Genomic DNA, 14,153 nt, shown 5'->3' with positions numbered 1-14,153 from the left:
AGAAAATTCTGTCCATTTTCAGCAGCATTTCCATCACTGCTTTATCCATAAATGGCATCATGAATTTAACAGAGGGAGATTATTGTTACAATAAGGCCATTAGGCAAGTGCCTGAATTAGCATCTGAGTGATTTTAATAGAGAAAGCTAGTGTACACTTTCAAATACAGCTGAACACGTTGTTCATCACAGTCACTTCTTTTATCTGGGAGGACACACACTATGGTTTCTCCTTGTTGCGAATCCAGGAACAGCACTGTTCCATTCCCAGATGCCAGTGTTGTTTCACACAGTATTTGCAGATGCCACAGTAGCTTACAAGAAAGGAGGAGAGGATGTAAAGAAGCAGCAGTTTAATTGGGCATTCAGCAACACAGAATTCCAGTCTGATGATGTGCATCAATAAGTGATGATGCTCTATGGGCCTGTAAAACCCTGCATGCTCATGAGATTGTGTTTACTCACATGTGGAGGTGCCTGTCGGCTTTGTGTTTGTGCACACATTTCGTGTATAACTGGGATGTAAGTTGTTTGCATTGCGGACGTTCCAGAGCTGTGCTATTCACAATCACACAGGCCTGCAGCCCTGTTCAGCTCAGTGTGGGTGGGGAGGAGACAGTCACAGGTTGGCCTTTGTGTGCTAACACTGAGGACCACAGCAGTGTGGCTTGGTGCGGTTCACCTGCTGTAAGGGCCCAGACACACCAAACCAACATCGAAGAACACGCTGCACCAAAAGCAGCCTGTTGTTTTGCATTACATTGCTTGTGTCTCAGCGAGAAAGCTGCACTTGAACACCACAGAAGGACTACAGCCAACAGCCATTTAGCTTGTATGTCCTACACCTGCATCAGAGGAAATGACTTTCCATACCACCAGGACTGCAGATATACAAACTGTTGTTATGATAACGCAGCATTTGCCGTAAGTCACCACTAATGCTAATATGGCGACAACTACTCAAGAACATGTCTGATGGCACTGGAGAGGAGTCAGAGGTTTAAAAATAAGAAGAAATAGCACTAAATAAGTTATTTCTCATCTTTTGCACTTCCAGCTGAACAGCCAATCCGAGTGATTTCTCTCAGAGATGGGCTTCCACATGGGTTCTGATTGATCAGTCACAAAAACAATGCTGACCAGTGCAGACAGTGCAGCATACACATTATAGTCTAGGAGTACAGGTGCTTACTGACAGTGGAAATCTATGTCATTGTGGCACGACTAAAGCAGACTAACCTAACGAGCTAATGGAAAAACCTAGTAGGTTATGTTCAAAATGCTCAACCAAAATTGTGATGTAATTAAAAAAAAAAAAATTAAATAGAACATCTTTTAAAAAAAGAGTCTTCTGAAGAATCTTGTGGCTGTGCTTTTGTTAATTTCCTAGCTTTATGAAGTGCAGTGAAAATAGATTAAGTATTTCAGTGATCCAATACGGTGGTGTATTACTCATCCATCATGTGACTGAAGGTTGCTCCATTGACAGCTGTTAGTTGTGATTCACTACCTGAGCAGCCTGATGATGACAATATGAGTATTGTGTCAGCTAATTCTAAAACTAAAATGTGCAAGTTGAGGCCTGTTTGCTTCTAGACATGTCCAGCACCAGCATTCAGTGCCTGTGCGTCAAGTATTGTATCCTTTATGAAGCAATGTTGGGGTGTTAGATGGGCATACAGGAAATCTGGCCACATTTTGAGTCCTGTCATAGTCCAAGAGATAGTCATTTTTAAAGGCCATAACAATAATGTTTCCCTAACCCTGACCAAGTCTTCCAGCTGCCAAATCTTAACTGCAGATCAATCATATGTATACTGCAGCAAGATAATTATTTATGTATTTATTTGTATACAACTGTCATTGAACATGATGCAATATCAATGTTGTTATATATATATATCATATATATAAATTTTAATAACAATTTTTATTGTAACGTCTTTTTTTTTTTTTTTTTTACTAGATTACATGTATATTATTGACATAATATTAATATTTCATCTTTAAATATCACTGTTATTGTCAATATCGGGGTATCGCAACACTCCTTATCTGGTCATAGCATTGGTTTGTCAGTGAAAAGGCATTTAAATGCCATATCCTTTAAAAAACCCTCTAAGGACAACCCTTTCTCCTAATCAAATTTTCTTAAAGGCCATTAATGAGATCACCTTTTTATTTTATTTTATGCAAAATGTTTATCCCCAACCTTATTTTAGAACACACAGTTTACAGAAGAGAGACAGACAATGACATGAAATGAGGGTCCCTGTCTTAACGGTGCAGCAGGGTAAACATTATGGTTATAGTGGTCAGCTAAAGCCTCTTGGTCAAGCTTAATGGCTGAATATCAAGACTTCCAACACTTTTTCGATACTTAATCGCAGCTATGATCATTCCTTAACCATAAGCAGATTTAAGAACACAGCTCTCCATGGACTGGAAAATGCATTTTCATAAACATAATCCAGGAAGCTGTCCTTCAAAATGAATTAGAAAGCCATTCAGTAATATATGAACACGGAACACACTGGGATAATAATTCAGACTGGGAACACCAGCCCACATTCATAACTGTTGTTGTTTAGTTGCAAAATGCACTATATACTATTTGTACCAGTAACATATGTTAGTTTTATAACAGAAAACGTAAAAATGTGTAACATGAACCATATTGCTTTTCTACATGAGTCATATAACATTTACATTACATGTAAATTGACTTTGTTGTCAGCTCATATACATGTGATCAGTGGAAGGAGGGAGGGTTGTTGGTGTTCTAGCTGGGCGAGATGGTTGCCAAGCCAGTGACCACTGTTCAAGATGGGTTTCAAGTGTGAATACAAATGTTTGTGGTGACAAAAACAGGTATTTGAACCCAAAACTTTTTTTCTTAACCCTAACCATGTGGTTTTTGTGCCTAAACCTAATCAGAGCACAAGCACACACACTGCAAACTGAATAGAAAGGCACATAAAGTTGCAATACAAAGAAATATTAAGTTCAATTATCTGTGGTTTGCAGAAGCATACTTGCTGACATTTATTTTGGTGATTTGGTTGCATTGATTCTTTTTCTAAAACTTGGCATCAATTCGACAAAGTTAGGTGTGATATCATGATGTACTGACCCTGATGGCATCTTTTTTATTTCTACAAACAGTAACCCTTCCCTGTCATCATATTCTGTAATTTTGCAGCATTTCGCTGTTCCTTCTTTCCAGACTTTCCTCCATTTCAGCTTTACTTGGGCTAACCATATTTTCTCTTCGCTGCATGTGTTAACAGTTAGAGAGATCATACCACCATGTTACAAGCAGGCATGAGGGCTGGTGGTTTACAGTTGTGAGCAACTGCAGCTGGCCTGTGTTGTTTTCACTTTGCAATACATATTTAATTCTGTAATTTTAACACTGGTCTCACAATCAGCCAATGGCTGGTCCAGGCCAGTGTCAACATTATTTTCAGGGAAGATGGTCACCAGACTATTCAGCAGATGGTTGTTTATTTCCATAGTCACTGTTGAATCTCAAATCTGTCAGTAAAACATTTTAAAGATGCGTCTCATTCTCATGCCTCTACTGTATGTTTGATGGGACTAATTTTGACGTAACTGTCTGCACATTCTCGCACTAGTGATCTTTTTGCATATCAGTTTTCCCTTAAATGTTTGCACAGTATGTGGATACATTTAATTGTTAAATCATGCATGAATCTTTGCATTAATTATGTATTCATATCCAGTCAGGCTTTATACAGTGAAATTGTTTGGCACAGTGTCCAGATGTTCAGCTACAGTATGATAATCACTGTATGGGAATAAAGCTGCAGTAGGCAGTATTTAAAGTATGTTGAAATACAGCTGTCTGATCAAGTCAAGTTACAAGCTTTTTTTTAAGTGGTAAAGCTGGAACAAACACAATTGACTAATCCGACTGGAGATTTAGCTTACCTTTCCAAAGTAATGCACCAGTAACATTCTGCAGGGAGGTTTCTCCTGACTTCACTCACAACTTAAATTTAATACAATCAATACAGGATCCTGATTTATATTTACTAACCAGCTACATTGACTGTAATTCAAAATGGTCTTCAAATGTACAGCAATCAACACACCATCCATAGAAACGTACATTAACCATAAACCTTTAACTTTTTGCTAACAGATGTATTAGCAGTGTAACTTGAGCCTGTTCTCTGATGTATGATTTAATGGATGTACATTTTTGAGACTGGTTCTCGTGAGATTCAGTATATTCCCTAGAATGACATCTGTCAAACAACAAACCCCTTTATCGACCATTTTGACAATGACATAGGCAAAGGAGGAAGTCAGGTCTTATTATATTGGAGCGATAAAGGCAGCAGAAGGAGGACATCAGGGTGGATGGATATGTCAACAAAACATCTGACAGACTGCTGTTATTTTCCTGCAGTCAGTGTTTTTAAAGCATTACCACAATTGTTCCATAATCTTTCCCCTAGCTGGTGCGTTCTCCTAGATACAGGTATCCATAATTTACTTCATCATCTCTCTGGCAGTACACAAAATGTTTTTGGCCATCCAGCCTTCACCGTGTGTGTGTGCGCATGTGTAGACATTAAAAAATGTTTTGTACTGCCAGACAAGTGATGAAATAAATTCATCAAAAGACGTATTTGTGAGTGTGACCCTCTCTTCTTTATATGGCTCTTTTAACTCTTACCATAATGTTTTCCTAAATCTAAACTAACCTACCTGCAATATCAATGTTATTTTCTGGTCCTCACACGTTAAACGTGTTTGCAAAAGCGTAAAATACAAACATTTCACAATGCAACTGGGCTGGCTGTTTTGTAATTCTAACTAGTGTGACTAATTGTAACAGATTGTAATAAGACTATATGTGATATCTGAATGAAGCATAGTAAAGGCATATTGTAGCTCAAACTACTGTACAAAACACATGAAAATATATTTTAATGTTTAATGAAAATGAATTGCCTTGTGATAGATATGTAATAAAAAGGTTGCCATTTCCAGTAAAGTAAATGGTAAAACACAATGCAGTACATACATGGCATAACATGCTAACAGGCTTGTATCAACAAATGCTAACAGTGACAAAACCAGGATGCTGATTCCAAGCAGGTATGATGTATAGCATCATGTTAGTATGGCGTATACAGCTGAAGCTTATAGGAATAGTTTTGCAGACCATGAATTGGATGAAATGAATTTGATCTAATAATGGGTGGACAAGGGGAACATTTTGTTCACCTCAATATTGTGATTCTTTTTTTCACAATTACTGAATCAATTTTATATAACTACTGCTTGGTCCAAAAACTCGTAGCTCACACGTAATGGGAATTAACAATAACTTACTGAAGGAAGTTAGCATTGCAACTTTGCCAATATTATCTAAAGAAACAATCCATTTTAATTCACATGCCTTACAAAAAACTGCATCTTGCTCATATCCACATAGGTAACATATAGTATTTTATATGCTCTGTAAAAGCAATACTGCTGACTTCAAATTGTTTACCCACCATACTTACCAGCTACAGCTACCCCAAAGGGACAAAACTCCCAGTGGATTGATTATTATTGTTGTAGCACTAGCTTTATGAGCAAGAAACAGATAAACTTCACATCTTACTTAACAAAGTTTTTATTTACCTCTGTTATATGCAGAATGGCAATGATAAGGGTGGGAAGTGATAAGCATATTCTATCAGCTTTAATGATTGTGCTACATGAAAAATCACAGGATCACTTAAGTTATAAGAATACGTTGTCAGGGAAGCATAGATATGCCATATCTACCAAATTCCTTGCCAAACCATTCAGTGATTGTTGAGATATTTCAATCTGGACCAAACTGGTGGGCCAAGCATCAGACCGCTATTGCAATGCCAGTAACATCACTGAAAAGTCATTTAATGTATTTAAGGTTTTGCAGAACTCTCCAATACTGATGTTTTGCCCTGATGTAGGGTTGCTAAAGAAACAAGTACCCACTTTTCGGACATTGCAAAAAGGCATTATGGGAAACAGTGGTAGTCACTATCAAATACTGAAGTAGAAAAGAAAATGCACTCACCTATATTTGTAAATAACACTTCATAACAAAAATGACATGACATTTATTGGACATTACTGATTGATAATGCAAAGCAGTTTGAAAGTATAGAAGTGTAAAACCTTAAAATGTAGATTATAAAGCCCTGCATGAGCAGAAACACTCACAAATTCACCACTGATGTTTTCCCACACTATGTTGAGTAATTCCATGCCACACTTTACAATCTACTTCACAGCCTATGGACCTGCACCTCCCTCCATCTTACTTCCATCCAGCATTCTTTCCATTCCCAGCCTGCTACACTGTTTATTTCTCCATTTCCCCCTGTGGCAGCACTGAACTGAGTTGGTGGGTGGTGATGAGGGTGGGGTACAAGGCTGCACACATGGACAACAGGCTTATTTTGTTTCCTATTACATTTAGATAAGGGAAGTAGTCTGAAAACCATTGTCTTCTGATTTTTCTGTTTCCCTCTGCAGCGGTCCTTCTGCAGCGCCATGGTGGACGAGCTGCGGGTTTCCCTCAAGTGCCAGCGCCGGCTCAAACACAAGCCCCAGCCACCTGTCATGGTGAAAACAGAGGAGGTCATCAACATGCACACCTTCAACGACCGCAGACTGCCAGGGAAAGAGACCATGGCCTAAAATGGGAATCTCAATCACTTTATCAGCCTCTCTCTTGCAGTGAGGAGGTGTGCAGAGACACTGGGGGAAAGGGTGTGGGTAAATGGTAAGGGGGTTGTAATGGGGTTGTAATGGTTGTTAGTTGGGTTTTTTGAATATAGAGCCGAGGTGCTACAGAGTATATTGACGAAATGTCATTCTTGTTACTTTATAAATAGCTAGGGATAAGAGATTCAACAATATTTCCTGTGGAAATAACTTGAACCTGGGTGAAATTTCAGCGAGTTACCTCATTACTCTTACCACCTTGGCAAGGCGGCAAACTACAGGTGCCAGGATTTTCAAAACCCAGGATTTGAAGTGAGAGAGAGTGAGTGAGTATAAATTTATGGTGGACAGAGGTGGTCCTTCACAAAAAAAAATACATTAAAAAAATAGAATTGGACCAATTATCTTCAGTTGCTGCTCAGTCAGTCTTTCACCACACAGCTCAAAAGAGGCTGGTTGAGAAGCATCAAGAGCATCTCAGAGATTATGAATGAATACACAGATTCTAACTGGGGGAACCGGAAGGAAAGTTTGTAAAGGATTGTTTGTTTTTAAAACTTGTGAATAGAATGAGCGAATGGGCTCTCGACTAAATTAAACCCAAAGCCCTGAAGATGACGGCGAGCTTGGCTGCTCCTAAATGTATAGAGAGGCATTGCTTAGTCACATATGATATTGATTACATCAAAAATGGATATACTGTATATCATCCATCAGGCAATAAGTGATATCATTTATTTGTGTTTCAGAGTACTAACACTTTTAGTCTTTAATGTACTACGGGGTGATTTTTAGAGGGAGACTATATGGTGAAATACACACAGAGAATGCAGTTGTAGGGGCAATATAATCAACTGTCCATGTATCAGCCAGTAACTTAAAGAGGATTCTATGGAGGTACACACCCTGAATATCAATAAGGAGGAGCCATGTAATGATGTGAGCATGGCTCACAAAGTCTAAATTCACAGCAATCACACAACACACAAACTATTTATTCAAAGTATTTATTGTTTTATTTATAAAACTCCTTATTTATATCTCTATGGACTGGACTTTCACTACTGCCGTAAATACACCTCATGTCAACCCTTTATGGGTACACACGGTTTCTTTCCATTTGCCCAATGTCGAGTCTCCAGTTTCATTTTGTATTCCTGTGGCTTTTCTTTTTCTTTCTTTGGCAGCAAAGCTCCACAATTACTTGTGCAAATGCAATTTCTATGAAAAAGTGTTTTTGTACGAAGAGAATCAAAATTTTGTAATGATTTTTATCAACACAAAACGCACCATGAGGAGTGTCATCCATGTCAGAGGGGTGATACTCCAGGCTGGTAGTAAGGCTTTCCTAGACACTAGACACTAGACGCAGCCAACACACATACACATACACACACACACACACACACATCCAAGACTGCAGGGTGCACCCATCCTCCATGGAGCAGATTCACACCAATTAGTACTATTAGTACTACTGTTAGGACAGAGCATTCTGGTACGTATTAGTGACATAAGGTTGTTTCTGGAGAAGAAGAAAAAAACAACTATTTTTATCATGTAAAGGAATCATATTTAAAGAAAAGTATTTTTGCTTCACATGAAAGAAGAGTAACAATAATACTGGTTAGAGCAAATATATAGTCTACACACACAGGATGGGAGGAAGACTGCTGATGATGCTTATCATTCTACACCCCTGATTACTGATAGACTGCTAGAATCCAGTGCTGAGCAATCCTGTGTAAATGGTTTTAAAAAGGAAAAAGATGTATTTAAAAAAAAAATGAACACTTAACTAATTTTGAACTTGTTGTGAAAACAAAATGGAGTGCACACAGTTTACCCTTTGAAGTTGCTGCACAAGTTTAAAGAAAATAAAAAAAAGTATTCACAACTTTGGCCTCATCTGCCTCTTTATTAAATGTTAGCACATGAATAAATTATGGCAAGAACAAAATGAAAATGACAGCTTTTTAAAGCCATTAGAAGTTGCTGATTATTGAATATAAAGCCAGCCATTATACCGACATGGGTCATTTGAATAATGGGATGGGATGGTGGACCTCCGGGGTATGTAAAATTAAGAAGAAGTTAGAGGAATGTCTAACTTCTTCATTCAAGTTTAACTTTGTATAATGTATAGTGTATACAAACACATACAGACTGATCAATGTAATTATCTCTTATTTAACTGCTTAATGGAAGGAAATGTACTTTACTTCACAAACTTACATAGGAAAAATAAGACCCTGCAGGATAACAGAAAGATCATGACACTGGTGAGTGCTACTTTGGTCTAAGGCTTAGCTGAATACAAACACCCTTGGTGCCTGCTGTTGCTCATTATCTTACAGCTAACGTACAGTTAAAAATGTGGTTGTTAGGGCTGCAAAAACACTCGGTCAAACTCTCACAAGTGACTTGAATAAACAAAAAATGATCAAGCGATCAAACTCAGGTGAATGACTGGAGGCTAAATTTGCTTTCCTTTATGTGTGACCACAATTTAGTTAGTTAGCTGTCAGCCTTAATTAGCTTGGTAGCTCCCAGCTAGCTAGATGTGTTATAGTAACCAGGCTTCATTTAGCTTGCCTCAGCACCACCAACTCTCCACATCTTTTACTGTTTTTGATTAGGCCTGGAATCAGGTACTGCAGAGATAGTGTCAGCCAGAGCAACAGACTTTGAGAAAACTGGCCTCATGAGTGAAGTCATAGCAGGTCTAACCACTATCTATTACAGTCAATGATGACAATACATAATGCCGGTGTAGCTCTAACCATGTTCAAACAAAGTAACATTTTGATCAGCCAGAAATGACTGAAAACACCTGTGTGGGTGTGCAGGCTCTTTGAAAAATCTGCTAAAAGATAAGCCACTATAATATATATTCATGTTTCTACCATTCAAGCAATTTTTGACATGCCAGTTAAAGTGTCAGTGATAAAATGGCCCAATGTGACAAGCCATTCTCAGACCCCCTCTGCTTCTTATTATTTTAACTGACAATATATTAATTATTGGACTAAGTCGGGCAACACGTGGGCCCAAATGCAAATGCTGTTAGTTATATTGTTCCGGCCCATTCTTCTTTGTATTTGACTCTGATTTTTTAGCTGATGGAGTAACTAAATTCTATATCAATAAGAGTTGACCTTTGAAAAACTTTTCTTAATAATTTAAGAGGAGAAATGACATACAAAAAGAGCCATGTAATCGATGGTCAAGTGCTTATGCATGCCTTCACCATTCCAAAAGAACTTTGACAGGCCAATACAATTTAGATTTTAATCTTTCATCTTTCAAAATGTAACAAAATGGAGCCCATATGGTCATTTCCAGGAACTACACACCCCTTGTTCTTTTCACTGACTGTGTGTGGGCTAATGAAGGGGTCGACATGGACGCTGGGTCCAAAGAGGGATATCTCTCAGTAGTGTATAAATTTAAATAATAAGCTTGTAGCCCAATTCATTATCATCATGATGCTCATATTGTTCCCGCTTGCATCCTCCACACTGTTAAGGGCAGTTTTACACATTCTTATTTATGTTGTATTTAATAATGCGGGGGAAAACAAAAAACGAATGGTCAATAATGGTTCAACTAAGTCCACTGCAGTTTTCAACTGTAATATGTATTCATTCTGAATTAAAATGTCTAAAAATGACTCAACTTTTGTCATATAGTTTATTGAGTTGTGTACTTCCATTATCCCAAATGTTTCCATCAATAATCCAACCAGAGAAATCCACAACTTTACCCAAGCTAACAGTGTGTTTTTCAAGATAAGTCGCCACTCCTTCATGGATCGTGAAGTTGGCGGAACAAGACTAAATGTAAAGGGAATCAAACTTTAAACTACTTCATATGTGAACATCTGTGCCTAAGACACATTGAGGGCAGGAACATTTGTGTTTGTCTGTGTTACTCATGCGGTGTGTATGTGCCCCAAACAGCCAGTTTACTTTATTGTACACTAGCTGTAATCTAGTTTGTGAGTGCCTGTGTGGTTAAATTCAGGACAACTCTGTGAATTCAGTTACTTACTCACAAGACTCTGCTTCGTTCTCTTCTTTTCCCTCCTCCTCTCTGTAATTGATGAAATAAATTAATTTCACCTCTAGCTCCAGTTGGCAGGTAACATTACAGAACATAACCACCTGAAAACTGAGGTCAGCTGCTGCAGTTATGTTGATTACAATCCCCCGTTTGCAAAAGTAGTTGAAAATTGTACGTTCACTATGTTTGACTTGCCTGGAACAGTTTGGTTGTTTGGTTGTGTATATTTTGTCATCCATAACTTCATCACATTTCATGTGACATCACAATATGTTACACTGAATCCATTGCACAGATAATTTGTGAAAACTTTGTCTACATGTATTGCTTGATAAATGTAATAAACATTTTTCTCTTATAAAACCACCAGATTCAGCAGAGGCACAACCACTTGACAAGGTCACTGTGTAACCAATCCCTGACCTCTGTCAGGGTCTGCAGTCAAAGCTAGCCACAATGACTCAGCAAAATGGCAGCCAATCAGATTAAAGCATCCTCCTTGCCCTGACCCCCAAGGAGGCACAGATGCAGTCAAGATTGCATTAAACACATTTGTATTTATGTCTCCAGTGCCTGCCTGAAGCGGACTACGCCCTCATCTGCTAACCTCAGGTGTGTCTGGCAGCAGAGGGATCTTTGCATTTGAGCAACATTAGTGCCGTTTACAGCGTAAGAGGCTTACTGACCTCTATGAATGAGGTTAGGCTTTTGGTAAAAAGGTGCTCCTTCCGTCAAGAAGAGATGTGTTCACGTCCATACCTTGCGGCAAAGGTGGGCATTAGGGGGTCTGGCCTGCCTACTGAGTCACCTCTGCCTGGCCCTCGCCCTTGACTTGTCTGGACTAGCCTGAACACTCTAGTCAGACTTATGTAATATATTTCTTTAAAAGAAAAAATGCTGGGCCTGTGTATGGGTGAGGATGGAAGTCAGCTATTTTGTCTGTATTTGAGTATACCATGAGAAAAGTTGTAGAGTTGGCAAACATAGCACAGACTATCCCACTCAATGCTATATACACTAGCTATGATATTCAAAATAGCATACTGGAGATTATGAGCAGTTTAGTAACAGAGCACATTGTGAGAGGGGTCAGCAAGTCATTTTACATGTTAAAAGCAGATGGCACCCAAGACTCAACGAGAAGAGAGAATATCTCCATTGTTGTGAGCTATGTGGATGAGTTTTGTGAGCCAACCAAGCACCTTCTAACAATTGCCACCAATGTTGGGCAAACACAGAGGAGTGCAGAAACTGTTCTGACAAGAACTGGACTTAGAGATACGATACATCCACTGTTTTAACCACCAGCTGCATTTGGCGGTCACTCAACTCTGGCAGCTGAACAGTCCGTGGTAGACTTTGTTGCTTTGTGTAACATGCTCTACAAGTTCTGCAGAAAGCCCACTGTTGCTATTCATTACAAAGGAGAGACACTCAAGCACCTTTTGGAGCAACATTGGACAAGATATTTGCTACTTCTTAGTTATTCTGCGATCATTTGGTGATATAAACACACTGCTCCGGGAGGTCTGCACCAACCAGGCATTTGGAGCAGATCTGCATATTAAAGAGACAGGATTGCTCTGAAACATGTCTAAGCTCTGCTTCAAGTTCACTGAAGAGATGGTGCCCAAGATCCTGTCCTATCTTAGCCCTCCAAACACGATGCTGCAGTCCAAAGACATGGATCTGTTGACAGGTGAGGAAAGATCACATGAGTTGTGCAAATACAATAATTACGCCAAAATGACACATACTGTAGTGTGTCCAAATTTACTGGATGCTATGTTGTTATATCGGTGTCTGACTTCCTGTATGCTCTGTATGAATTTGGCTTTATTAGTGTACCGTGCTCTGGCATTCGGCAGAAATAGAATCCTTGCATGTCAGCTGTAGAAGGGTCCGGACTGCTGGAGCTGCAAAGGAGTAGATACACAATGCAGCAGAGCCAGTGGAAGTACCCACATAGACTAGAGTGAAATCTATGAGCTCCACTACCATGGCGCATCAGAGAAGCGCCAAATACTGGGCTGAATTTAGGGGTAATTGTCAGCAGTTGGAGGTGCTCAACTCCCTGGATCCTGAGCAACCCCCATTCTTGGATGTCAGAATCATCTCAACCAGATGAATGGAAATGGACAAATAAACAACAGGTGATCACACAGTTCCAGAGGCCTGTGATTGTGTGACAGCATTTAAGCATGCACTGATTTTTGGAGCCAGCATGCCATCCAAACACACAAGTAAATATGAGTTTGATACTTTTCATACTTTAGACACTGCATAGCCTACTGTAAACTGCTACAACTCACCAAAATGCTATAATTTTTATTTTTGTATTAACCAACAGCTACACAGCAGCCAACTGTATCTTCTCAACTGTTCAATTATGTTAATAATAATATTAATATTTGTCCTTAATGAAGGGTGTTGCAAAATGACATTTGTCTGTTTGACCTGTCATTCAAAAGTCCGAGATATTAGATATAGTAGATATCTATAGTCGATCGGTTTCCTACAATTATCACCGATCAGCGCAACCTCAGTTTGGAGAAGTAGAGAGCCGCTCCAGCCCAGACGCTCAGCTTTGTATTGCAGTGAACGGGGTCCAGAGAAAAAGCTAAATTTAACCACCTAAAACAAGGCTCCGTAGAACCTTCGTATCCCTACACATTAGCGCAACTGGGCATCAAGTGAATTGCGAGCGACGAAATACAGTGCAAGGCCTAGTTGCTGGACGAGAGGTTTACTTTCGATAAAAACGAAACTTAACAGACCGTAGAACCTCCGTATCCCTACGCATTAGCGCAACTGCGTAGGGATACGGAGGTTCTACGGTTGAGAAAATGTAATGCCAAAAGAAAGGCCGGTCTGACGGCGATGTAAAGCGGTGTGAATTTTCTCTATACAGCATACACTTGAACTGTTATAGATTTTTTTAGGTGAGCCTTGTTTTAGGTGGTTAAATTCGTTTTTTCTCTGGACCCTGTTCACTGCAGTACAAAGCTGAGCGTCTGGGCTGGAGCGGCTCTCTACTTCTCCAAACTGAGGCTGCTTTGATCAGTGATTACGGTAGGGAACAGATCTACTATAGATATGTACTTTATATGACCCTACTTAATATAACGAACTATCCCTTTAAACACAGATCTGTACAAACAATCTAAACAAGTCTTTACTTTTTGTATATGTGAAATAAGAGAACTATAAAATTCCAACACAGAATGACTGATGACTTACTGAAGACTAGCCAATGTTCCTGTATAGCTCATAGTGGTGAGTTATGAAACCACCATGAGTGATAAAATGTAGAGCACTATGGAAAACAGTTTGAAGGGATTTCAG

The 14,153-nt window shown here is 39.1% G+C and overlaps 1 protein-coding gene across 3 annotated transcripts in view; it reads left to right on the top strand.

Moving 5' to 3' along the window:
* grik2 (glutamate receptor, ionotropic, kainate 2) overlaps positions 1–8,640 on the top strand; it is a 327,295-nt gene extending 318,655 nt beyond the window's left edge. For all 3 annotated transcript variants that reach the window (XM_030394698.1, XM_030394701.1, XM_030394700.1), the window contains one exon: positions 6,552–8,640. In XM_030394698.1, the coding sequence (XP_030250558.1) occupies positions 6,552–6,805 (254 nt within the window). In that variant the 3' untranslated portion in view covers positions 6,806–8,640. The remainder of the gene's footprint in view (positions 1–6,551) is intronic.
* The last annotated feature ends 5,513 nt before the right edge of the window (positions 8,641–14,153 follow it).

Source organism: Sparus aurata, chromosome 17 (assembly GCF_900880675.1).
Source record: "Sparus aurata chromosome 17, fSpaAur1.1, whole genome shotgun sequence".
Taxonomy (NCBI): domain Eukaryota; kingdom Metazoa; phylum Chordata; class Actinopteri; order Spariformes; family Sparidae; genus Sparus; species Sparus aurata.
This window is presented reverse-complemented; position numbering and strand designations above follow the sequence as displayed.